The sequence below is a fragment of the Chiloscyllium punctatum genome, chromosome 1, assembly GCF_047496795.1.
Source record: "Chiloscyllium punctatum isolate Juve2018m chromosome 1, sChiPun1.3, whole genome shotgun sequence".
Classification (NCBI taxonomy): domain Eukaryota; kingdom Metazoa; phylum Chordata; class Chondrichthyes; order Orectolobiformes; family Hemiscylliidae; genus Chiloscyllium; species Chiloscyllium punctatum.
In genome coordinates this window covers 162,059,688-162,084,231 of record NC_092739.1, presented here as the reverse complement: position 1 = coordinate 162,084,231, position 24,544 = coordinate 162,059,688, and the positions used below count along the sequence as shown (strand labels likewise).

Below are 24,544 nucleotides of genomic sequence, written 5' to 3'. Positions count from 1 at the left end.
TAAATATATTCATTCCCAGGATGAGGGTGTCGCTGGTCAGACCAACATTTATTGTCCAGAGGACAGTTTAGTGTCAATGTCATTACTGTGGGTCTGGAGTCACATGTAGGCCAGACTGGGTAAAGATGGCAGTTTCCTTTTCTGAAAGGACATTAGTGAACCAGATGGGTTTTTCCAACAATCAACAATGATTGTCATACTTAGACTCTTAATTCCAGATATTTATTGAATTACTGTGTTGTACTGTTCTATGTAAATGTACACCATCTGCCTGGTGGATGTCGAAGCCAGATCCCTAGAAAATTACCAGGGTTTCCTGATTTGATAGTTTAGAAACAATACCACCAGACCAACATCACCCCCCCCCCCCCCCCCCCTGCCAATTCAAGCGTGGCTTGAGTATCCAACTCCTCCAGTCAGTAAGATCATGGGTGACCTTGCTACCTCAACTTCATTTTTCCACTTTATCCCCATCTGCCTTGATTCTACTTGAGGCCCAAAGTATACCAGTGACTGAACTTCTGTGATTCGAAGGTTCCAAAGATTCTGAGTGAAGGAATTTCTCCTCATCTCATTCCTAAATGGCCTGCCTCTTATTCTGAGACCATGCTTCCCAGTTCTGGATATGTAAGCCAGAGCAAATATCCTTCCTGCATCTACTTTAGAGTCCTATAAGAATTTTGTTTGTTTGAGTGAGATCACCTGTAGTGGGAACCATCATAGGAACTGGAGTAGACCATACAACCCCTCTGGTTTGACCCACTATTTAATATGATAAATGCATGATCAAACACTTCAGGTTCTTTTACCCATGATCCCCATTGTCCTGTTCATCAATCTCTACCATCAACATACTCAAAGATTGAGCTTCCAAAAACCACCTGTAGTGGAGAATTTCAAAGGTTCATGACCCTAAAACAATTTCTCCTCATCTTTTGAGGGTGTACTAGGTACAGTGTCTAAAGGGCGGATATGTTGTACTTAGATTTCCAAAAGACATTTGATAACGTGACAGATCAAAAGTATTCATAGTATAGAAAATCTCCCGGTGTAAGGGGCAACATATTCTGATTGGTAAGATGTAACAAGTGGTATACCACTACTTTGATTTCAAGAAGGCCTTTGACAAGGTGCTGCACAGGAGGCTGCTAAGATGTCCATAGTGTTAGGGGCAAGGTACTGGTATGGATAGAGGATTGTCAGAAAGATGAGAGAAGGGATAAAGGGGTCTTTATCAGAATGGCAGCCACTGAGCAGCGGAGTTCTGCAGTGGTTGGTGCTGGGACCACAGTTATTCATGTTATCCATTAATGATCTGGATGAAGGAACTGAGAACATTGTTGCTAAGTTTGCAGATGATGGTGGAGGGACACGTAGCGTTGAGGAAGTGGGGAAGCTATAGAAAGACGTGGACAGGCTAGGAGAGTGGGCAAAGAAATGGCAGATGGAATACAATGTGGGAGAATGTGTGATTGTGCATTTTGGTAAGAATAGAGGCATAAATTATATTCAAAATGAGGAAAGGCTTCCAAAGTCAGGAGTACAAAGGGACTCAGGAGTCCTAGTTCAGGATTGTCTTCAGGTTAACATGCAGGTTCAGTTGGCAGTTAGGAAGGCAGTTGCAATGTTAGCATTCACTTTGAGAGGACGAGAATACAAGTACAGGGAGCTATAGAATGCTCTGGTCAGACCACATTTGGAGTATTGTGAGCAGTTTTGGGCACTGTATTTCAGCAAAGGTATACTGGTATTTGAGGGGGTTTGCAGGAATGGTCCCAGGGATGAAGGGCTTGTCAAATGAGGAGTGGTTGAGAACTCTGGGTCTACATTCGATGGAGGTTAGAAGGCCGAGTGGGGATATGATTGAAGCTTACAAAATACAGAGCACTCTGGATAGAGTGGATATGGGGAAGATATTTTCATGAGTAGAAGAGACTCGGACCTGAAGGCACAGCCTCTGGTTGAAGGGATGGCCCTTTGGAACTGAGATAAGGAGGAATTTCTTCAGCCAGTGGGTGGGAAATCTGTGGAACCCATTGCCATAGAGGGCTGTGGAGGACAAGTCATGGGATAGACAGGTTCATGATTGGTAAGAGAATAAAGGGTTACAGGGAGAAGGCTGGATAATGGGATTGAGAAACATATTGGCTATGATCAAAGGACAGAGCAGACTCCTAGGCCAAATGGCCGAATTAGCCTTCTATCTTACGGTCATCTTTAACATACCAATCTGAAGGAAGCACATAGTTTTCATTGTACTTGACCATTAATCACAATTGCTGATGAATACATAATTGTATCAAGATCAGTAAATGCATATCCTCCTCTAGTGTTGCCATCATTACTGAATAAAAGAATGATCAGTCTGGTACTGAATACATTAAAGTGTCATTGTGCTGCAGGTGGTTTGGAGCATTTGAAAAGGGGATGTGACTCATTACACAAGAATGTCCATGGAGTGTTTTGTACAGTCTTGTTTGTAGACATCTCCCGTTGGAGCTGTACTGGATTTAGATCTTGGAGCTGCGAAGTGATTCCTCCCTAACTATTAATGTTTACTGTGTCAGTATATCCTATTCATTATTGCCCCTCTACACATTGTCCCCAGCCAGCTCTTTTCTGTGTTGATCAAAATCAACTCTTCAGAACTCTCATGCTGTTAATTTTTAAGAAAATTGCATTGATTTTTATTTTGCGGTTTTGTTTTCATGTGTGTTGGCACTGGGTTGGCTGTTGATGATTGCTGTGTAGTGTTCCTCTGGACCATTTGATGCACTGATCTGTGAAGCTGAATGGGATCTTGCAGTGCAGAGGTTACCTGCCACACATTGTAATTTGTAAAATTTAGGATGCTTTGGGGCGTGTAAGAGGAATTATTTTACTTTTATTTATTTACAAACCAGTTGAGTGCCACTTGCCCTATTAGTGACAGATGATGACTTCCAGAATTTCTCCTAACTCATTCTTACTGGGCCACTCGGAGTCCACTAAAGTTGGTATGGGACAGAGGTAAGGGTAGGCTGAGTGAAGCGGGCAGGATTGTTAACTCACTTTACTGTTTAGCATTCTATTTTCTCTCCACAGATGCTGCCAGACCTGCTAAGTCATTCCAGCAATTTATTTTGGCTCATTTGGAAATTGGTAGCTACGATATTGTGGGGATAACTGAGACGTGGCTTCAAGTGGACAGGGCCTGGGAAATGAATATTCAAGGCTATATGTGCTATCGTAAGGACAGACTGACAGGCAGAGGGGATGGGGTAGCCCTTGCGTGGGGGAACCTAGAATTAGGGTCAGTATGGATAGAGCTGACAAATTCTAAGGGTAGAAAGACCCTCTTGGGAGTTACCTACAGGCCCCCAAACAGTAGTATGGATGTAGGGTGTAAGTTGAATAACGAGCTGAAATTGGCCTGTCGCAAACATGTTACTGCAGTTGTTATGGGGGATTTCAATATGCAGGTAGACTGGGAGAATCAGGATGGTATTGGACCTCAAGAAAGAGACTTTGTGGAGTGCCTAAGAGGTGGATTCTTAGAACAGCTGGTGCTGGAGCCTACCAGGGAGAAGGCAATTCTGGTATTGTGCAACGAACCAGAATTGATCAGGGACCTCAAAGTGAAGGAGCTATTAGGATGATTCTGAGATGCTGGTGTTGAACTGGGGTGTACAAAGTTTAAAAATCACACAACACCAGGTTATAGTCCAACAGGTTTAATTGGAAGCATACTAGCTTTCGGAGCGACGCTCCTTCATCAGGTGATTGTGGAGGGCTCGATCGTAACACAGAATTTATAGCAAAAATTTGCAGTGTGATGTAACTGAAAAAAGTGAAACTATCACTGTATTCTAACAGATGAAAGGCTTAACAGACAATCAATTTTTCAATGTATAATTTCAGTTACATCACACTGCAAATTTTTGCTATAAATTCTGTGTTACGATCGAGCCCTCCACAATCACCTGAAGAAGGAGCGTTGCTCCGAAAGCTAGTGTGCTTCCAATTAAACCTGTTGGACTATAACCTGGTGTTGTGATTTTTGAGCTATTAGGAGGTAGTGACCATAATACAATAAGCTTCAATCTGCAATTTGAGAGGGAGAGGGTACAATCAGTAGTGACAATATTTCAGTTGAATAAAGGGAACTATGGAGCTATGAGGGAGGAACTGGCCAAAGTTCAATGGTGCAATACCTTAGCAGGGATGACAGTGGAGGAACAATGCCAGATATTTCTGGGTATGATGCAGGATCAGTTCATTCCAAAAAGGAAGGAAGATCCTATGAGGAGGCTGGGGTGGCCGTGGCTGATGAGGGATGTTAAGAAACATATAAAGTCAAAAGAGAAAAAGTATAACATAGCAAAGATGAGTGGGAAAATGGAGGACTGGGAAGCTTTTAAAGAACAACAGAGGATTACTAAGAAGGAAATACGCAGAGAAAAAATGAAGTACATAGGTAAACTAGCCAACAATATAAAGGAGGAGAGTAAAAGCTTTTTTAGGTATGTGAAAGGGAAAAAAATGGTTAGGACTAAAATTGGGCCCTCGAAGACAGAAACAGGGGAATACATTACAGGGAACAAAGAAATGGCAGAAGAGTTGAATTGGTACTTCAGATCTGTGTTCACTGGGGAAGACCCAAGCAATCTCCCAGAGGTAACAGTGGCTGAGAGGACCTGAACTGAAGGGAATTTCTATTTGCCAGGAATTGGTATTGGAGAGACTGTTAGGTCTGAAGGCTGATAAGTCCCCGGGGCCTGATGGTCTACATCCCAGGGTACTGAAGGAGGTGGCTCGAGAAATCATGGATTCGTTGGTGATTATTTTCCAGAGTTCGATAGATTCGGGATCAGTTCCTGCGAATTGGAGGGTGGCTAATGTTGTACCACTTTTTTAAAGAAAGGTGCAAGAGAGAAAGCAGGAAATTATAGACCAGTTAGTCTGACCTCAGTGGTGGAAAAGATGCTGGAGTCTATTATAAAGGATGAAATTACGACACATCTGGATAGCAGTAACAGGATAGGTCAGAGTCAGCATGGATTTATGAAGGGGAAATCATGCTTGACTAATCTTCTGGAATGTTTTGAGGATGTAACTTTGAAGATGGACAAGGGAGATCCAGTGGATGTAGTGTACCTGGACTTTTCTGAAAGCCTTTGATAAAGTCCCATAGGAGGTTAGTGAGCAAAATTAGGGCGCACGGTATTGGGGGCAAAATACTGACTTGGATTGAAAATTGGTTGGCTGACAGGAAACAAAGAGTAGTGATAAACTGCTCCCTTTTGGAATGGCTGGTGGTGACCAGTGGGGTACCGCAGGGATCAGTACTGGGACCACAGCTTTTTACAATATATATTAATGATATAGAAGATGGTATTAATAGTAACATTAGCAAATTTGCTGATGATACAAAGCTGGGTGGCAGGGTGAAATGTGAGAAGGATGTTAGGAGATTACAGGGTGACCTGGACAGGTTAGGTGAGTGGACAGATGCATGGCAGATGCAGTTTAATGTGGATAAATGTGTGGTTATCCACTTTGGTGGCAAGAACAGGAAGGCAGATTATTACCTAAATGGAGTCAAGTTAGGTAAAGAGGCAGTACAAAGAGATCTGGGTGTTCTTGTACACCAGTCAATGAAGGCAAGCATGCAGGTACAGCAGGTAGTGAAGAAAGCTAATAGCATGCTGGCCTTCATAACAAGAGGAATTGAGTATAGAAGCAAAGAGGTGCTTCTGCAGCTGTACAGGGCCCTGGTGAGACCGCACCTGGAATATTGTGTGCAGTTCTGGTCTTCAAATTTGAGGAAAGACATTCTGGCTATTGAGGGAGTGCAGTGTAGGTTCACTAGGTCAATGCCTGGAATGATGGAATTATCTTATGTTGAAAGACTGGGCTTGTATACCCTTGAGTTTAGAAGACTGAGAGGGGATCTGATCGAGACGTATAAGACTATTAAAGGATTGGACACTCTGGAGGCAGGAAACATGTTTCCGCTGATGGGTGAGTGCTGAACCAGAGGACATAGCTTAAAAATAAGGGGTAGGTCATTTTAGGTCAGAGATGAGGAGAAACGTCTTCACCCAGAGTGATGGCTGTGTGGAATGCTCTGCCCCAGAAGGCAGTGAAGGCCCAGTCTTTGGATTTGTTTAAGAGTTGGATAGTGCTCTCGAGGATAGTGGAATCAAGGGTTATGGAGATAAGGCAGGAACAGGATAATGACTGAGGATGATCAGCCATGATCAAAATGAATGGTGGTGCAGGCTCGAAGGGCAGAATGGCCTACTCCTGCACCTATTGTCTATTTTTTTTGTTCCCGATCCTCAGCATCTGCAGTTCTTTGTTTTATTTTGCTACTTAGCATGACTAGTGCATTTGTTGCCCTAAATGCCTTTGTGTTTGTACCCCAGTAAACCATTTTCTGAGGGCCTTAAGGAGTGTACTGGAACAGAGGGACCTTGGAATTCAGGTGCACGATTCTCTGAAAGTGGAGTCACAGCTAGACAGGGCATGAAGAAGGTTTTTGGCACACCAGCTTTCATCAGTCAGGGCATTGAGTATAGAAGTTGGGAAGTTATGTTGCAGTTGTACAGGATGTTAGTGAGGCCGCAATTGAAGTATTGTGTTCAGTTTTGGTCACCTTGTTACAGGAAGGATGTTATTAAACTGGAAAGAGTACAGAAGAAATTTACAAGGATGTTGCTAGGACTTAATGGTCTGAGTTGTAGGGAGAGGTTGGACAAGCCCTGACTTTTTTTCTTTAGAATATAGGAGACTGAAGGGGGATCTTATAGAAGTGTATAAGATCATGAGAGGCATGGATAGGGTGAATGCACTCAGTCTTCTTCCCAGGGTTGGGGAATCGAGGACTAAAAGGTATCAATTTAAGGTTAGAGGGAAAAGAATAAAACCGAACACAGCGGGTGGTACGCATATGGAATGAGCTGCCAGCAGAAGTGGTTGAGGCAGGTCTATTAACATTTAAAAGGCATTTGGACAAATACATGGATAGGAAATGATTAGAAGGATATGGACCAAGTGCAGGGAAATAGGGTTAGCGTGGATGGACATTTTGGTTGGTTTGGGCCAAAGGGCCTGTCTCCATGCTGTGGGACTCTAGGACTATGTCAAGATAATGTTCTTACTGAAATATAAACTTCATACTCATTATCTACGTTTGAAATGAATTTGCCACTTATGCACCCAAGTTTGTAAATTTCATAATTGATTTTGCATCTTGCTACACTACAGGAGTTCCCCAGTGTAGCATCTTAACAATGTCCCCAAGATGTTGCTTGTGGGAGATTGTGATGGCAATGGTTTGATTTGTTCTTGTTGGAGATGGTCATTGCCTGGCACTTGTGTGATGCAAATGTTAATTGGCATTGGAAGGCCCAAGCCTGTTCAGGTTTTTCTGTATTTCGGCATGGACTTGTTCAATATCTAGGAAGTCATTAATGATTCTGAAAGCTGTCCAGTCATTCGTGAACATCCCCACTTCTGACCTCAAGTTGGAGAGAAGATCATGCTGTATACTTGCCAGGCAATGACCATTTACAACAAAAGAGATTTCTAGCTATTACCTCCAGAGGCTTTACCATAGCTAAATCACCCAGGGATGACCATTGACCAGAACGTGAACCAGCCACATAAATCCTGTGGCAACAGAAGCAGGCCAGAAGCTACGAAACCAAAAGAGAAAATGCTGGAAAATCTCAGCAGGTCTGGCAGCATCTGTAAGGAGAGAAAAGAGCTGATGTTTCGAGTCTAACTGACCCTTTGTCCAAGCTTAAAGAGAGAAATAGGGAGGTATTTATACTAGGCTGAGAGAAGGTGAGTCATGGCTCCAGAAGCAAAGGTAGCAAGAAAGAGGTGATAATGACAGTGCATAGAAAGATTATAGGGAGATTAGGAGCTGTAAACGACCAAGGCTGAAGCCTCTGCTTCACCCATTTCTTCCCACCCCCCCATATTTTGTCACATCCCACCGGCTTCAGCCTTAGTCATTTACAGCTCCAAATCTCCCTATAATCTTTCTATGCACTGTCATTATCACCTCTTCCTTGCTACCTTTGCTTCTGGAGCCATGACGCACCGTCTTTCAGCTTAGTATAAATACCTCCCCTATTTCTCCCTTTTTTTTTAGTTTTGACAAAGGGTCAGTTAGACTCAACGTCAGCTCTTTTCTCTCCTTACAGATGCTGTCAGACCTGCTGAGATTTTCCAGCATTTTCTCTTTTGGTTTCAGCTTCCAGCATCCGCAGTAATTTGCTTTTATCCAGAAGCTACGAATCCTGCAATGAGGAACTCTCTTCCTTTCTCTGCGATGTACAAGGCACAACTCGAAAGCATGATGCCTCGATTGTCCCACTTGCCTCAATGAGTGCAGCTGCAGCATTCAAGAAGCTTGATAATATCAGGATCAAAGTTAATTTGATTTGCACTCTATTAAACGTTCACTCACCCCATTACCATTGCACAGTGGTAATCTGCAAGGTGCACTTAAACAACCTTCTAAACCTCCTTCGACAGAACCTTTCAAACCAGTGATCTCTATCCTCAAGGTAGGTCAATCTCACCATTTGTAAATTCCCCTTCAACACAAACACCATCATGACTTGGAACTGTGTTGCTGTTTCTTCATTGGTACTAGATCGATATCTTGGAACTCGTGTCCTAAAAAGCACTGAGTGTACCAACACCAGATGGACTGCAGCAGTTAAAGAGGCACTCAGCAGTTTCTCAAACACAGTAGGGGCAGAAATGCTGACTTTGCAAGTGACACTCTCATCTCATGAAAGAACATCATCCACCCCCTGCCATTTGTCAGTTTGTTGTAATCTGCAATTTTGGTTATGCTACTTCTGACTTCAAGTCATTGGTATAAATAGTGAATGACAGCATTCCAGATGTCTATTACTCATTTTCTGAATTGATTAAATCAAAATGCAATTAATCCAATTTAAGTTCTCAATCAACCACATGACAATACTTGCCCTGTACTTTACAAAGAGTTTTGCCTACTCCCTTCTCTGCTCCATAGATAAAACTTGTTTGAGGTTTTGACAGTAATGAATTCCCTTGGTAGAATGATGATTTAATGTATACTGAAAAAATAGTCTTGTGATTTGCTGCTTCAGCCTGAATGATTCAACTTCCTTCTTGCTGTAATGTAACCTTTTCTTAAAGTTTGAATTTGTGTGTGTTTCTTGTAAACAAGCTGTATGTCCGAACTGACTCTTTAGGGCAGAGGTTCAGATGGAGTTAGTCTTTCACCTTGACATGGAGTATAGTACAAAACTCATTGGGAAAGTTGTTGACCCTTTATTTGAGGACACAAGTTGCATTCTGGAAAAAGCTAAATCAGGAATTGAAAGTGAGGGATGATCTCAAGAAAGTTACAATTGCGAGGGAAGCAGTACCAAGTAAATTGTTGGAACTGAGACTTGACAAGTACCCAGGTTCTGCGGTCATCTTTAGGTCTTAAGGGATGTAGCTTGTGAAACTGTTGATGTGATGGATTTTAATTTCCCAAAACTCATTCGATTTGGGGAAAATTCCTTTACATTGAAAAATAGCCAACATAATCCCTTTACTCAAAAAGGGAGAGAGACTGGAAACTACCGGCCCCCATTGGCTTAACATTTGTCAGAGGGAAAATGTTACAGGATATTATTAAAGGTGTTGGAACAGAGCACGTGCATAATCAGGCAGAGCCAACATGGTTTTGTTACAGGGAAATCATATTTAACTAATTTTATTACAGTTCTTTGAAGAAGGGTTCAGAAAAGATTTACAAGGATGTTGTCAGGGTTGGAGGATTTGAGCTATAGGGAGAGGCTGAACAGGCTGAGGCTGTTTTGCCTGAAGCGTCGGAGGCTGAGGGGTGACCTTATAGAGGTTTACAAAATCATGAGGGGCATGGATAGGGTAAATAACAAAGTCTTTTCCCTGGGGTCAGGGAGTCCAGAACTAGAGGGCATAGGTTTAGGGTGAGAGGGGAAAGATATAAAAGAGACCTATGGGGCAACTTTTTTACACTGAGGTATGGAATGAGCTACCAGATGAAGTGGTGGAGGCTGGCACAGTTGTAACATTTAAGAGGCATTTGGATGGGTCTATGAATAGGAAGGGTTTGGAGGGTTATGGGCCGGGTGCTGGCAGGTGGGACTAGATTGGGTTGGGATATCTGGTCAGCATGGACGGGTTGACCGAAGGGTCTGTTTCCATGCTGTACATCTCTGTGACTCTATAATCAGGAGAGATAATACAATTTTATGGTTTATTGTGAGGGAAACTGAATGCAAGAGTAAGGAGTTATTATTCATTCACAAAGGGTATTGAGACCATAACTGGAGCACTGTTTGCACTGGGGCCACCATACTTACAGAAGAATGGAAGCAGTTCAGAAAAGGTTTCTAGATTCATTCCTGGAATGAGTGAATTGTCTTATGATGAAAGGCTAGGCCTGTATCCTCGAGTTTAGGAGAGTCAGAGATGACTCAATTGAAACTGAGAGGAATTGACTGGATGATGTTGAAAGTGCGTTTCTTTTTTCCCACAAAAACTAGGGGTCATTGTTTGAAACCAATAAGGAAACTTCTTTTTTCTCTCTCAAAGGAGGTTGAGAGTATTTGGAACTGCTTTGTCGAAAGGATGCAGAATCTTTAAATATTTTTATCACCAAGGTCGATAAACTCTGGATGACCAGTGGGATGAAACATTTCTCGGGGAGATGTATGAATGTAGAGCTGAAGTTAAAATCAGAACAGCCGTGATCTTATTGAATAGCAGAGCAGGCTCAAAGATCCGTGCTGTACATCTCTATGGCCGAGTGGGCTTTTGTTGTTCCTTGTTTGTATATTTACTGTGAGGTTGTTACATGGGAGAGCATGTGCTCACTTCTATTGTTACAGTCCACGTGGTGGCATTGATTCAAACACCTATCATATTCAATAGGACATGTTACCAATAGGAATCGTTGACTGCTCATAAGTAATGCTGCAGTTCACTCAATGCATTAGTTTTATCAGAAAACACCTTGTTGTCTTTTGTGTATGCTCCCTCTATTCCCTGATGTGAAGGAGCTGGTGTTGGACTGGAGTGGACAAAGTTAAAACTCACTCAATGTCAGGTTATAGTCCAATGGGTTTATTTGAAAGCACTAGCTTTTTGGAGTGCTGCTCCTTCATCAGATATTGTGTTCATTAGGACTATAATCTGGTGTCATGATTTTTTTTTTAACCTTGCCCTATAATCCAGTTAAACATTCTTGTAATGTACACTCACTTAACAAACATCATCCACCACTTCAAAGCCAAGCAAGTTAAAGCATTCCATCAAAAAAAGTGAGAATTCTTTGCTTTTAGTTTGAATATATTTACAAACAAGCCCCAAAATGTGAAGTACACACGCATGCTAGAGTTGAAGATTATCCAATCCGTCATGATCCCATTAAATAATGGAGCAGACCCAATATGCTGAATGGTCTATTTCTGCTCCTAAGCAGTGCTCTGAAAGCTTATGATTTCAAATAAACCTGTTGGACAATAACCTGGTGTCATGTGACTTCTGACTTTGTCCACCCCAGTCTAACACCAGCACCTCCACATTGGTTACAGAACTGCTACATTCCAGGAGACCAATAAAGCAATGATTCAGAGAATACAATTCAAAAACTGTCATCACAGTATACAAGTTGAATTCGACCTTAGTTTTCTAGATTTTCAATAGTTTAAAAACCAGAAGCGAAAACTGACTAAGAAGTTGGTGAATTCTAGCAAAATCTGGCTGGTTCACTGATGACTTGTAAGGTCAGCAGATTTGCTTCCTTAAATCTAGTCTGTTTGTAACTCCAGTTCAAAAGCCATGTGTCCTCTTAAACACACTCATTTTTATAACATAGAAACAAAAATAGAAACTTCTGGAGAAACTCAGCAAGTGTGGCAGCAACAGCGGACAGAAAGCTGAATCTTGGTTTCATTTTAATGCGTAAAACAAAACAGAATTTCATCTCTCCATTCCTTGGAGAACGATGACCTTGTCCACAATGCTGAATTGCCAAGAACAACGGAGTAAAAAACAATTACATTCTGCAAGGCCATGTGCCCAAGGATATCATCTCTTGTTCATGGTTTGTTCTCGTGAATCACAAACCGAACAGTCTGAAATTACCTCCCAAAACTGCATTAACTCTCGTTCCATGAATTCCCTCTTTAACACTTACCACTTTCACTGGTAGAAGAGAAGTGAGTAACTGGTGAATCTTTATTTTTAAAGTAGTAAATGCTTTGTAGTAGAAGAAAGGCAGGTCAGCACTGTCCCCTAGATTGCATTTCGTATGGATGTTTTCCTGTGTCCTGGATAACTAAAAGTGCAGGAATTGTCAGCTGCAGCAGCTCGTGTTCTGGGTTTCGGACATTGTGCAGAATTTGGTATTACTGTAGCAAATCCACATGGATGAAAACCTCATGGAGAGCACATTTAAAAGTGTGTTCATGCTGCAACTTAACCATTTGGACAAGCCCCAAGGAGACATGAAAAAATGGGGACATAGTGTGGGAGTCCCTTGAGTACATCTCTCTCTCTCCAAATGGTATTTAATTCTGAATACTGATAGAAATGATGATTTTCATCTGGGCACTGCAGCTACAGCCAAGTCCATGCCACAGCTGTACAATTGACTTAAAAAAAATGGGAGTAGAATAGAAAATTCCATAGGAAATTAGGGGAAGCAGACAGTCCGTTGGTGACATGGTAACTGAATGGTTAGCACTGCTGCCTCGTAGAATTAAGGACCTGGGTTCAATTCCTCCCTTGGGCGACTGTCTGTCTGTGTGGAGTTTGAACATTCTCCCCATGCCTGTGTGGGTTTTCTCATTTCTCCAGTATCCTTCCACAGTCCAAAAATGCGCAGGTTAAGCGGATTGGCCGTGCTAAATTGCGCATGATGCCTGGGGTATACAGGCTAGGTGGGTTAGCCATGGTTACAGAGGTAGCATAGGGTTGGATCCTCTTTGGAGGGCCAGTGTAGACTGGAAGGATCAAATGGCCTGCTTTCATAATGTAGGGATTCTATGACTCTCTTTCTGTGGTCACAGATATGAATTCAGGATGGTATGTTGCCTCCTGGTGCCAGAATTAAAGTTGTCACTGACTTCAAAACCACCTGGAGATGGAGGGTGAACTGATATTGGTCATGGTCCACTTTGGTGCCAATAACCGATGGAAAAAGTGGGATGCCATCCTATAGAATGAATTTAAGCATCTTTGGTAGAAGATCAGAAAGTTGGACTACAAAGGTAGTCCTATCCAGTTTATATTTATAACCCCATGAGTGTAGATTGAGGAGAACACACCTGGAACAGTTGTGCCTGGACCTTCAGAATCTTGGGATGTTGATTAGACATGTAAAAGCAAAAGTGAGGACTGCAGATGCTGGAGATCAGAGTCTAGATTAGAGTGGTGCTGGAAAAGCACAGCAGGTCAGGCAGCATCCGAGAAGCAGGAAAATCGATGTTTCGGGCAAACACCCTTCATCAGGAAGACCTGTAAAGGCCTAGTTGGTTCCATATAAATAGAACTGGGACCAAATTCCTTGCAGGATAATTTGCTAGTACCATTGAGGTTGGTTTAACCAAACTTGGTAAGGGAATTGGAACCATGAGGTATTACTAGGAAGGGATACCAAACTACTGTCATTGGACAGGCATATGGACGTACGTGGAAGAGTGTAGGAGGGATGGGCTTCAGATTTGTATGACAGGGTGGCGCAACATTGAGGGCCGAAGGACCTGTACTGTGCTCTAATGTTCTATGTACTGTGAGAGAAGCATAATACTTCAGAAGGAAAGTTTTCAAACGGGAGTAAGATAATTATCTGTAGATGAAAATGTGCAGGGCTTTGAGGAAAACTTGGGAAAGTAACAGAAAAATTTCACTTTCAGGGGATCAGAAGACATGGTCCTCTGCACTCCAATCATTCCATTATGACTGCATTCTAGGATTCCACGCTTCAGCCACTTGACTGATTCTATGGCTGTTTCAAATTTTGTTTGAAAATTTTTGCCTTGAGAAGGGCTTTGGGGGAATAAAAGTTGGATATAAATGAACATTGTTCCTACCATGTAGGAATGCGGTCAAAAAGTCCTAAGAAGCTGCTCCACTATTCGGTAAGACTGTGGCTGATGTCTCCCCTCCAACTCCACCTTCCTGTCCTATCCTTAAATCTCCTGATTCTTTTCAGTTCCAAAATGCCTTTCATCTCGAGCATGAATATGCTCAATACTTGGATTACAGCCCGTTTGGAATAGCAGATTCCAAAAAATACACAAGCTTGTGAGTAAATAAGTTTTGCCTCAACTGTCCGAAACGTTAACCTCTTGCGTCTCATATTTCCAGGCTCTCTGGCTGCAAGTCTTTCACCATTGACCTTGTGAATTTAAATGAGTCCACCTCTAATTATTCTAATTTTGGAATAAAAGCACATTCTACTCCATTTATCCCCATAGGACACTGTAAATTTTTGCTATAAATTCTGTGTTTTAGGATGGAGTTCTCCACTATCACCCTGATGAAGGAGTGATGCTCCGAAAGCTTGTGTGCTTCCAATTAAGCCTGTTGGACTATAACCTGGTGTTGTGATTTTTCACCTTACATTTGCCTGGATTGAATTCCATCTGCCATTTCACTGCCCAACTCTCTAATCTATCTATATTCTGCTGCATTCTCTGACAGTCCCCTTCACTACCTGTTACTCCATCAATCTTAGTGTCATGTGCAAACTTGCTCATCAGACCACCTGTACCTTCCTCCCAATCATTTATGTTTATCACAAACAACAGTTGTCCCAGCACGCATCCCTGTGACTATCCCTAGTCATAGTTTTCCACTTTGAGAAACTCCTTCCACTACTACTCTGTCTCCTGTTGCCCAGCCAGTTCTCTATCCATCTAGCTAGTACACCCTGGAGCCCATGCGACTTCGCCCTCTCCATCAGCCTACCATGGGCACCCTTACCAAATGCCTTGCTAAAGTCCACGTATATGACATCTACAGCCCTTCTCTCATCAATCAACTTTGTCACTTCCTCAAAGAATTCTATTGAGTTGATAAGACATGACCTTCCCTGCACAAACCATGCTGCCTATCACTGATAAACCCATTTTCTTCCAAATGTAAATAGATCCTATCCCTTGGTATCTTTTCCAGCAGCTTCCTTACCACTGATGTCAGGCTCACTGGTCGATAATTACCTGAAGTACCCATGCTACCCTCCTTTTAAACCAGGGGACAACATTAGCAATTCTCCAGTCCTAACACCTCATCAGTGTTCAAAGGTGCTGCAAAGATATCTGTTGTGGCCCCAGCTATTTCCTCTCTTGATTCCCTCAGTAACCTGGAATAGATGCCATTCGGACCTGGGGACTTGTCCACCTTAATACCTTTTAGAATACCTAACACTTCCTCCCTCCTTATGCTGAGTTGACCTAGAGTAATCAAATTTCTATCCCTAACCTCAACATCCATCATGTCCCTCTCCTTGGTGAATACTAATGCAAAGTACTCATTAAGAATCTCATTTTCTCTGACTCCCTGCATAACTTTCCTCCTTTTGTCCTTGAGTGGGCTAACCCTTTCTCTAGTTACCCTCTTCCTCCTTTTTATATGAATAAAAGGCTTTGGGATTTTTCTTAACCCTGTTTGCTAAAGTTATTTCATGATCCCTTTTTAGCCCTCTTAATTCTTCATTTCAAATTGGTCCTACTTTCCTGATATTCTTCCACAACTTTGTCTGTTTTCAGTTGCCTAGACCTTATGTATGCTTCCTTTTTCCTCTTAGCTAGTATCTCAGTTTCACCTGTCATCCATGGTTCCCTAATCTAGCCATTTTATATCCCTCATTTTCACAGGGACATGTCTGTGCTGCACTCTAATCAACCTCTCTTTAAAAGCCTCTCACATATCAAATGTGGATTTACCCTCAAACAGCTGCTCCCAATCTACATTCCCCAGCTCCTTCTGAAGTTTGCTATATTTGCCTTTCCCCTAGTTTAGCGCTCTTCCTTTAGGACCACTCTCACCTTTGTCCATGAGTATTCTAAAATTTAGGCAATTATGGTGACTATTACCAAAGTAATCCCCTACTGAAACATCAACCAACTGGACAGGCTCATTCCCCAACACCAGGCTCAGTATGGCCCTTCCCGAGTTGGACGATTTACATACTGCTCCTGGAGTTTTACATAAAACTCCAGGAGCAGTTTTACATAAAACCCTCCTGGATGCACCTTACAAATTCTGCTCCATCTAAGCCTCTAACAGTAAGTGAATCCCCGTCAATGTTGGGAAAATTTAAAATCTCCCATCGCCACCACCCTGTTAGTCGTATATCTATCCACAATCTCTTTACATATTTGTACCTCTATCTCATGCTCGTTGTTGGGAGGCCTGTAGTACAACATTGTTACCACACCCTTCCTATTTCTGAGCTCCGCCCATATTGCCACACTGCTCGAGTCCTCCATAGTGCCCTCCTTCAGCACAGCTGTGATATCATCTCTGACCAGTAATATAACTCCTCCACCCCTTTTACTTCCTTCTCTATCCCGCCTGAAGCATCTAAATCCTGGGATATTTAGTTGCCAATCATGCCCTTCCCTTAACCAAGTCTCAGTATTGGAATAACATCATACTCTCAGGTACTAATCCAAGCCCTTAATTCAGCTGCCTCACCTACTACACTTTTCGCATTAAAACAAATGCACCTCAGACTATCTGTCCTTTTGCATTCATCAACTGCTCCCTTCCTACTCTTCCCCTGACTTCATTATCTAGCACCCCTGAGAACATTGGTTCCAGTCTGACCCAGGTGGAGAAGGATTTATAAAGCTTGAGGTGGTGATAGTGCAAGATGAATGGATGAGGATGTACATCTCATAATCGAGGTTTTGTCTGACTGGTCCCTGTCACTTAGTATGGTGGTGGTGAATATATGCAAGTTAGATTCTGGCAGTATAAACTCCAGTAAAGGGGAGGTGATGGTCTAGTGGTATTTTTGGTGTTAATCCAGCAAACTACACAATGTTCTGGGAATCTGGGTTTGAATCTCTCGATGGCAGATGGTGGAATTTGAACTCCATAACCATCTGGAATGGAGAGTCTAATGATGACCATGAATCCATTGTCAATCCATCGATTGTCAGAAAAACCCATCTGGTTCACTAATGTCCTTTTGGGAAGACAAATGCCATCCTTACCTGGTCTGACTTGCATGTGACTTCAGACCCACAGCAATGTGGTTGACTCTTGACTGCTCTCTGGGAAATTAGGGATGGGCAATAAATGCTGACCCAGCCAGTGAAGCCCTGATCATGTGAATACATAAAATGAAATTTAGAGATTAACCACTACAGATATTTGTTCTTTCAACGAATAAGCTGAGGAATGGATACAGCCAGCTATCGTTATGGAGATAGAAATAAACAGTACTGTTATGATACTGATACTCAGTCAGAAGTTCTTCAGGGTCAAACTTATTTTGATCTATTTATTTTTATTCATTTATGAGATGTGGGCATTGTTGGTTGGGTATTTGAGAAGACTTGTCAAAGTGACATCGAGATTGAGAATAATCTTGTTCAATCTCATACAGCTGGCAGGAAGAACAGTTGGTTTGGTGGATCAAGGCAGGAACTTGTGGCAGAGACTGAAAGCAATAGTTTTACGTGTTTAGTTCAGCTCAAAGGGCCAAGTTGCCGAGGAAGAGTCTTGATCTTCTGTTTCAATCAGTGATTCAATTTCCTCATCTCTGTAATCTTTCCAAAATTGATTTAATGTCTGTCTTTTGTAAGTAGCTGACTTCACTTGAGTGGGTGTTGATGTAAGCCTGATCTTTCACCTTTCTGTATACATTGAGAACTGCACTGATCCCTTTTGGGTACTTTCTGTCTTACTTTTCAGGAAGTGGTGAGAAATCTAAAAAAAACTTCTAAACTTTATAAACTTCTTTAAAGTCACCCCTCAACCTCCTGTGCTCCAGTGGAAAAGCATCCCAACCTATTTTTATAACTCAAATCCTCCATTCCTGGCAAGATCACTGAGAAATCTTTGCTGAACCCTCTCCAGCTTGATAATATCCTTCCTACAACAGGGTGACTAGAACTGCACACAGTATTCCACCAACATCCTGTGCAACCTCAACATGATGTCCCAACTCCATACTCGAAGAACCGCACAGTGAAAGCAAGTGTGCCAAATGCCACATTAACCACCCTGGCTATCTGTGACACAAATTTCGAAGAATTATGTACACGATAGGTATCTCTGTTCTACAACACCACCCAGGGCCCTACCATTAATTAGGTCAGCATGGTGGCTCAGTAGTTAGCGCTGTTGCCTCACAGTGCCAGGGACCGGAGTTCAATTTCAGCCTCTGGTGACTGTGTGGAGTTGGCACATTCTCTCTGTATCTGCATGGGTTTCCTCCCACAATCCAAAGATGTGCAGGTTAGGTGAATTAGCCATGTTAAATTGCCCATAGTGTTCAGGGATGTGTGGGTTAGGTGTATTAGTCAGGGATAAATGTAGAGTAATAGGGTAGGGGAATGGGTCCGGGTGAGTTACTCTTCAGAGGGTCAGTGTGGAGTTGTTGGGCCGTAAGGCCTGTTTCCATACTGTAGTGATTCTATGATGCTATGTTCTATGATTTAATTGTAGAAGTCCTGCTCTTGTTTGTTTTATCAAAATGCAATACCTTGCATTTATCTACCACTCCTCAGCTGATTGACAAGAATAAATGTGATGGCATGATACTCTGCCTTTGTAGACATAAATATTGGCCAGGAGATTGGGAATAGCTCCTAACAGTTTGAAATCCTTTTGTTTATACTTGAAGTGAGAGGAGACGTGTACTTACTGTCAGTGCTAAAGATAATGTCTGTAACAATGTGGCATTCTTCCTCAGTGCTATGGTGGGATAAGTGCCTGGGGTGGTACGGTGGCTCAATGGTTAGCACTGCTGCCTCACAGCGCTAGGGACCCAGGTTTAATTCCAGCCTCAGGCAACTGTCTTTGCAGAGTTTGCACATTCTCCCCATGTTTGTGTGGGTTTCCTCCGGGTGCTCCGGTTTCCTCCCACAGTCCAAAGATGTGTAGATCAGGTGAATTGGCCATGCTAAATTGCCCATAGTGCCAGGTGCCTTAGTCAGAGGGAAATGGGTCCAGGTGGGTTACTCTTCGGAGGGTCGGTGTGGACTGGTTGGGCCGAAGGGCCTGTTTCCGCACAGTAGGGAATCTAATCTAATCTAATCTTTTAATTGGTTCAGAGATGTGGGCTTCACTGGCATGGCCAGAACTTATCCTCCATCCCTAATTTCCCTGCAAAGAGTTATGGTGACCCGCCAGCCTGAATCACTACAGACTGTGTGGTACACTTAGTCTTTGCTTAATGTTGTGGCTGAGCTTGTGAAAAGTACAACTTGAAATTAAACAAGTTGAGCAAATCTGACTTTCCCATTACAACCAATGTAAAATACCACAATTGCCTGTGGTGTTTTGAATGCCACAAAGGACTGTGGAATTTCCGTCTTTGAATATGTCTAAACAGAGATCGTCGAAATATGCTTTTTTTTCTACATGATGTTACAAGGACTGGAGGGGTTTCAGTTATAAGGAGAGGCTGAATAGGCTGGGGATATTTTCCCGGGAATGTGGGAGATTGACGTATTATCTTTTTATAGAGGTTGATAAAATCATGAAGGCATGGATAGGGCCAATAGCCAAGGTCTTTACCCCAGGGTCGGGGAGAACAAAACTAGAGGGCATAAGTTTAAGGTGAGAGGGGAAAGATGTAAAAGGGACCTGAGGGGCAACCTTTGTACACAGAGGGTGGTGCACATGTGAACTGAACTGCCTGAAGAAGTGGTAGAGACTGGCTTAATTACAGCATTTAAAAGACATTTGGGCAAGTATGTGGATAGGAAATGGATATGGGCCTAACGTAGAAAATTGGAGATGAGTATAGTTTGGAAAACCTGGCCAGCATGGACAAGTTGAAACAAAAGGGTTAGTTTCTATGCTGTTTGACTTTATGACTGTAGAGTAGATAGATTACTGATTACCAATGGCATTCAGGGTTATGGGGATCGACTGGGTAAAAGCCATTGAAGTGTTCAATCAGCAATAATCACATTGAATGCCGGATGGTGTGAAAGCCTACTCCTCTTCCTACCTTCCTATGGTGAATGAGTTGAAAGTGTATTTTTATTATCAATTTTTTTCAAAAAATACTGAAGTTAAATTCTCAATAAATAAGGGCCTATGCAGCACCCATCCTGTGAATGAATTTTTTTTTTAAAAAAATGTTGAATGACGAAACCGAAAGAACTGCAGATGCTGGAAAGTAAAAACATAAACTACTGAAAAGACTCGGGTCTCCACAGCATTTGTGGAGAGAGAAAAACTGACTTAATGTTTTGGGTGGCTCTTCTTCAGAAACCTTGAGTTCTGAGGAAGGGTCACTGGACCCAAAACATTAACTCTGCTCTCTCTCTCTACAGATGCTGCCAGACCTGCTGAGATTTTCCAGTAATTGCTGTTTTTGTTTTTAAATAATGCTACTTGCCACTTGTAGCCCAAGGGTAGATATTCTTTTTGGTTGTAGTGTTGGGATTCCATCTACAACCCTGACCCTTCTGGCTGTGGCAGTCGTTGTTTTTAATGGTCTTCCACAGCCCCTTATGTTCTTGTGCTGTATTTTTTTTTCAGAAACACTGGAAGAAGAATTGGTTTGTCTTGTATCCAGCCAGCCAGAATGGGATCTCCCGGTTGGAATTCTATGACAGCAAGGATGGGGCCAACTTGTCGGAGAAGCAGGCCACCAAAAAAATGGACAAAAAGATTATCCGGCTGTCTGACTGCATAAGCATTGCACACTTACCAAGCGAAGTCTGTCCGAAGGAGTCCATGTCTGCTTTCACCATTGAAACAGCAGAGAAGCTGTACACCTTTGCTGCAGAAAAACAAACGAGTGCAGACTGGGTTGAGAAACTCTGTGAAACTGCATTTCCAGTGAGTCCAGTGAATGTAAATTGTATTGGAAGGGATGTGGAGGAGAATCACTAGATTAATACAGCACTAAAGGATGTCATTCATTTCCTTGTACCCATGCTGGCTCTATGGTGTATTTATCCAATTAATTACACTCCCTCACTCTTTCTCAATAGTACTGCAATTTTCTTTCTTTCTTCCAAATATTTATTCAATTCACTTTTCAATATTGCCATTGAGATTATTTCTACCCCTCTTATGGACAGGATATCCAAATCGTAAGTTCTAATTCCTGTTGTGATTCCAGTTTTTTGATCAATATATATTCACTGGTTTCTGATCTTTCCGCCACTGGAAATATTTTCTCCTTATTTGCTCTCATCAAAGCACTTCATGGTTTTTGAGCGTCTCTTAAACATCCTCCTAATCTTTTTCTTTTGTTCATGGGATATGGGTGCCAATGGCTTGGCTACCTTTTGTTGCTCATTGCACATTGCCCAGAGGATAGTTAAAGATCAACCACATTGCTGTGGGTCTGGAGTCACATGTAGGCCAGACCAAGTAAGAACATCAGATTTCCTTCCCTAAAGGACTTTAGTAAGCCAGATGACAATCAATATTAACGTGGTCGCCATTAGGGTAGATTTTATTTATAGATGCTCCAAGGAAAACAACTCGTGCTTCTGAAACAGTATTGCCCATTTCTCCTACATGGGAATACTGTTCCAGAAAGAACTACCTTTTCCTGGAGGGGAAAAGGAAATTTTTTGCCTTCCATCTGGGAGCCCTGACACACATCCAAGAACTGGGAGCTTTAAGGACCACTGTGTTGATGTAATTAACTAATACTAGCTGTACAGAGGGTTACAATTATCTTTTATTTATTCTCAGGATGTGGGCAGTGTCATTATGTATTGTCCATCCCTGTTTGTCTTGAAAAGGTGGTGGAGGGGTTTGCTTTCTCGTCACTACTGAGAAGCATATGGAACACTTGACTTTATTAGTCAAGCCACTGGCTACAAGAGCAAGGAGGTTATGATGGCGTTGTATACAAAGTTAATTGGTCCACACCTGGTTCTGAACACTATATGAAGGAGGTAATTGTACCAGACAGAGATTCACCAGGATTTTGCTTGGGCCGGAGAGATTCAGCTATGAAGCGAGACTAGAGAAGTTGGTGTTTTTTCCCTTGGAATATAGAAGGCTAAGAAGGGGTGGATCTGATTTGGCATGTACAAAATTATAGGGGGCATAGAATCCCAAAAGTGTAGAAAGAGGCCTTTGGGCCCAACAAGTCACACCAACCATCTGAACAGGTACCACTCAAACCCATTTCCAATTCTCTATATTTACTCCTGCTTAATGTGCCTAACCTACACATCCCTGAACACTGGGGAATTTAGCTTGGCCAATTCACCTAACCTGCACATGTTTGTGACTGTGTGAGGAAACTGAAGCACCCAGAGGAAATCCACGCAGACACTGGGAGAATGTATAAACTCTACACAAACAGTAGCCCGAGGCTGGAATCAAACCTGGGTCCCTGGCACTGTGAGGCAGCATTGCTAACCACTGAGCCACCATGCTGTAAAACCTTGTTGACCCAATGGTCCACTACTCCACTTCAGAGGCAGCTAAGGATCAGCTGATGTGGAATGGTGTTTCTGGCCCAGACTAGTCAGGTTTTCTTTTGATGAGAGAACATCTATGAATCAACTGGAATTTGGCGCTAATTCAACTTCAAGTTCACTGTTACTGAGATTTGCTTTTTCATTGTTAGTATCTCCACAAACTGAATGGGAATCATGGCATCTTGGATTTGAATTCATTATTCTATGCTTTACTAACCCATGCCTTTGGATTATTACTCCAGCATCAGTTACCACATTGGACCCCAGATACTCTTGGAGTTCTGTAGATAGCCTTCTACTTAAAGTTGTGTCACTCTCTTTCATTGTAGACTCCTGATCCCTGCTGTGGAGCAAACTCAAAACCTTTGGAGATGGCGGAGAACAGTATCTACTACTCTCGATCTGAAGGTAAGGAGGATACATTGCCTGGTATTCGACCACCAGGATTTATGCCTCATTATTTACTTGTCTCCAAGTCACAGATGCTTCGTGCAAGGATGAAACCTATAATAACAATGGAAAAAATTGAATTTCCACTTCCCATTTATGACTGAGCTGTTGAAAATTGTGAACCCACTCTAGTGTGGCCTTGATGATCTGTTAGTAGTTTATGATGCTTCAAGAATGGTTTTGTTTTATTTTAGTGCCTTTTATAATGCAAAGATTTTTTAAAAACTTTTTTTTAAGAGGCAATAAAATCCCTTTTATTATCTGGATCCCAAGCATCCAGAATTCTTGTGCAATCTCCATCTGAAATTCAGAAGTGAGGATAACGGGGATTTTACTGTTATCAGCTGTTTGAAGGGAATAATGGAACAGGGTGTTTTCTTAAAGCTGGTTCAGGTCTGGCCTTATGAATGAAGACAGAAATACCTATCATGTTCAGCTGTACACTATTTATGAACAGTCCTGGCCATTAGTTTATAAAGCACACATTCTTGAGTGCTGAGTACAATTATCCCAGCTGCCACTTTTATTTCTCCTTCTCATCTTAGGGAATTGCCTCCCTAATGGCATTGTGGATCTAGCTACAGCACATGGACAGCAAAGTTTCAAGAAGGCAGCTCACCATCGCCTTCTCAAGGGAAACTACACATGAACAATAAAGATTGGCCGGCGTGGGGGGGTGACACCCATTCCCCAGAGTAATCTTCTACCCCATCCTGGTCTGGCCTACATGTGGTTCCAGAACCATGGCAATGTGGTTGACTCTTAACTGCCCTTGAAATAGCCTAATATGTCATGCAGTTCAAAGGGGAGTTGGAATGGGTGAGAAAAGATCATCATACTAATGATGCCCAGATCCTGTGAAAGTCTTAAAGAAAATCTTTTAATCTCTGAAGATTAAAGATTTTTAAATCTCTCTCTCAGGGTGGCACGGTGGCTCAGTGGTTAGCACTGCTGCCTCACAGCACCAGGAACCCAGGTTCCATTCCAGCCTCTGGCGACTGTCTGTGTGGTGTTTGCACATTCTCCCCGTGTCTGCGTGGGTTTCCTCCAGGTGCTCCGGCATCCTCCCATGGTCCAAAGTTGTGCAGGTCAGGTGAATTGGCTGGACTAAATTGTCCGTAGTGTTCGGTGCACTAGTCAGGGAAATGGGTCTGGGATGGATTACTCTCCCGGAGTTTCAGTATGGACTTGTTTGGCAGAATGGCCGGTTTCCACACTGTAGGTAATCTAATTTGAAAAAAGATGGCATCTCTGACAGTGCAGCATTCTCTCAGCTCTGCACGTGACTTTGTCATAATCTATAATGTTGGGCTAGATCCTGCACCCATTGGATCCAACTGTAACTATGGCATAGATTGAAAAAGATTGAACACTGAACACTGTAGGCTGGGAGAGTTTTAAGTCCATTCAAGTCG

The 24,544-nt window shown here is 42.4% G+C and overlaps 1 protein-coding gene across 1 annotated transcript in view; it reads left to right on the top strand.

Moving 5' to 3' along the window:
* dok1b (docking protein 1b) overlaps positions 1-24,544 on the top strand; it is a 79,644-nt gene that overhangs the window by 40,075 nt on the left and 15,025 nt on the right. The window contains exons 2-3 of the mRNA XM_072577823.1: positions 20,767-21,069; positions 23,009-23,087. Coding sequence (XP_072433924.1) covers positions 20,767-21,069; positions 23,009-23,087 — 382 coding nt within the window. The remainder of the gene's footprint in view (positions 1-20,766; positions 21,070-23,008; positions 23,088-24,544) is intronic.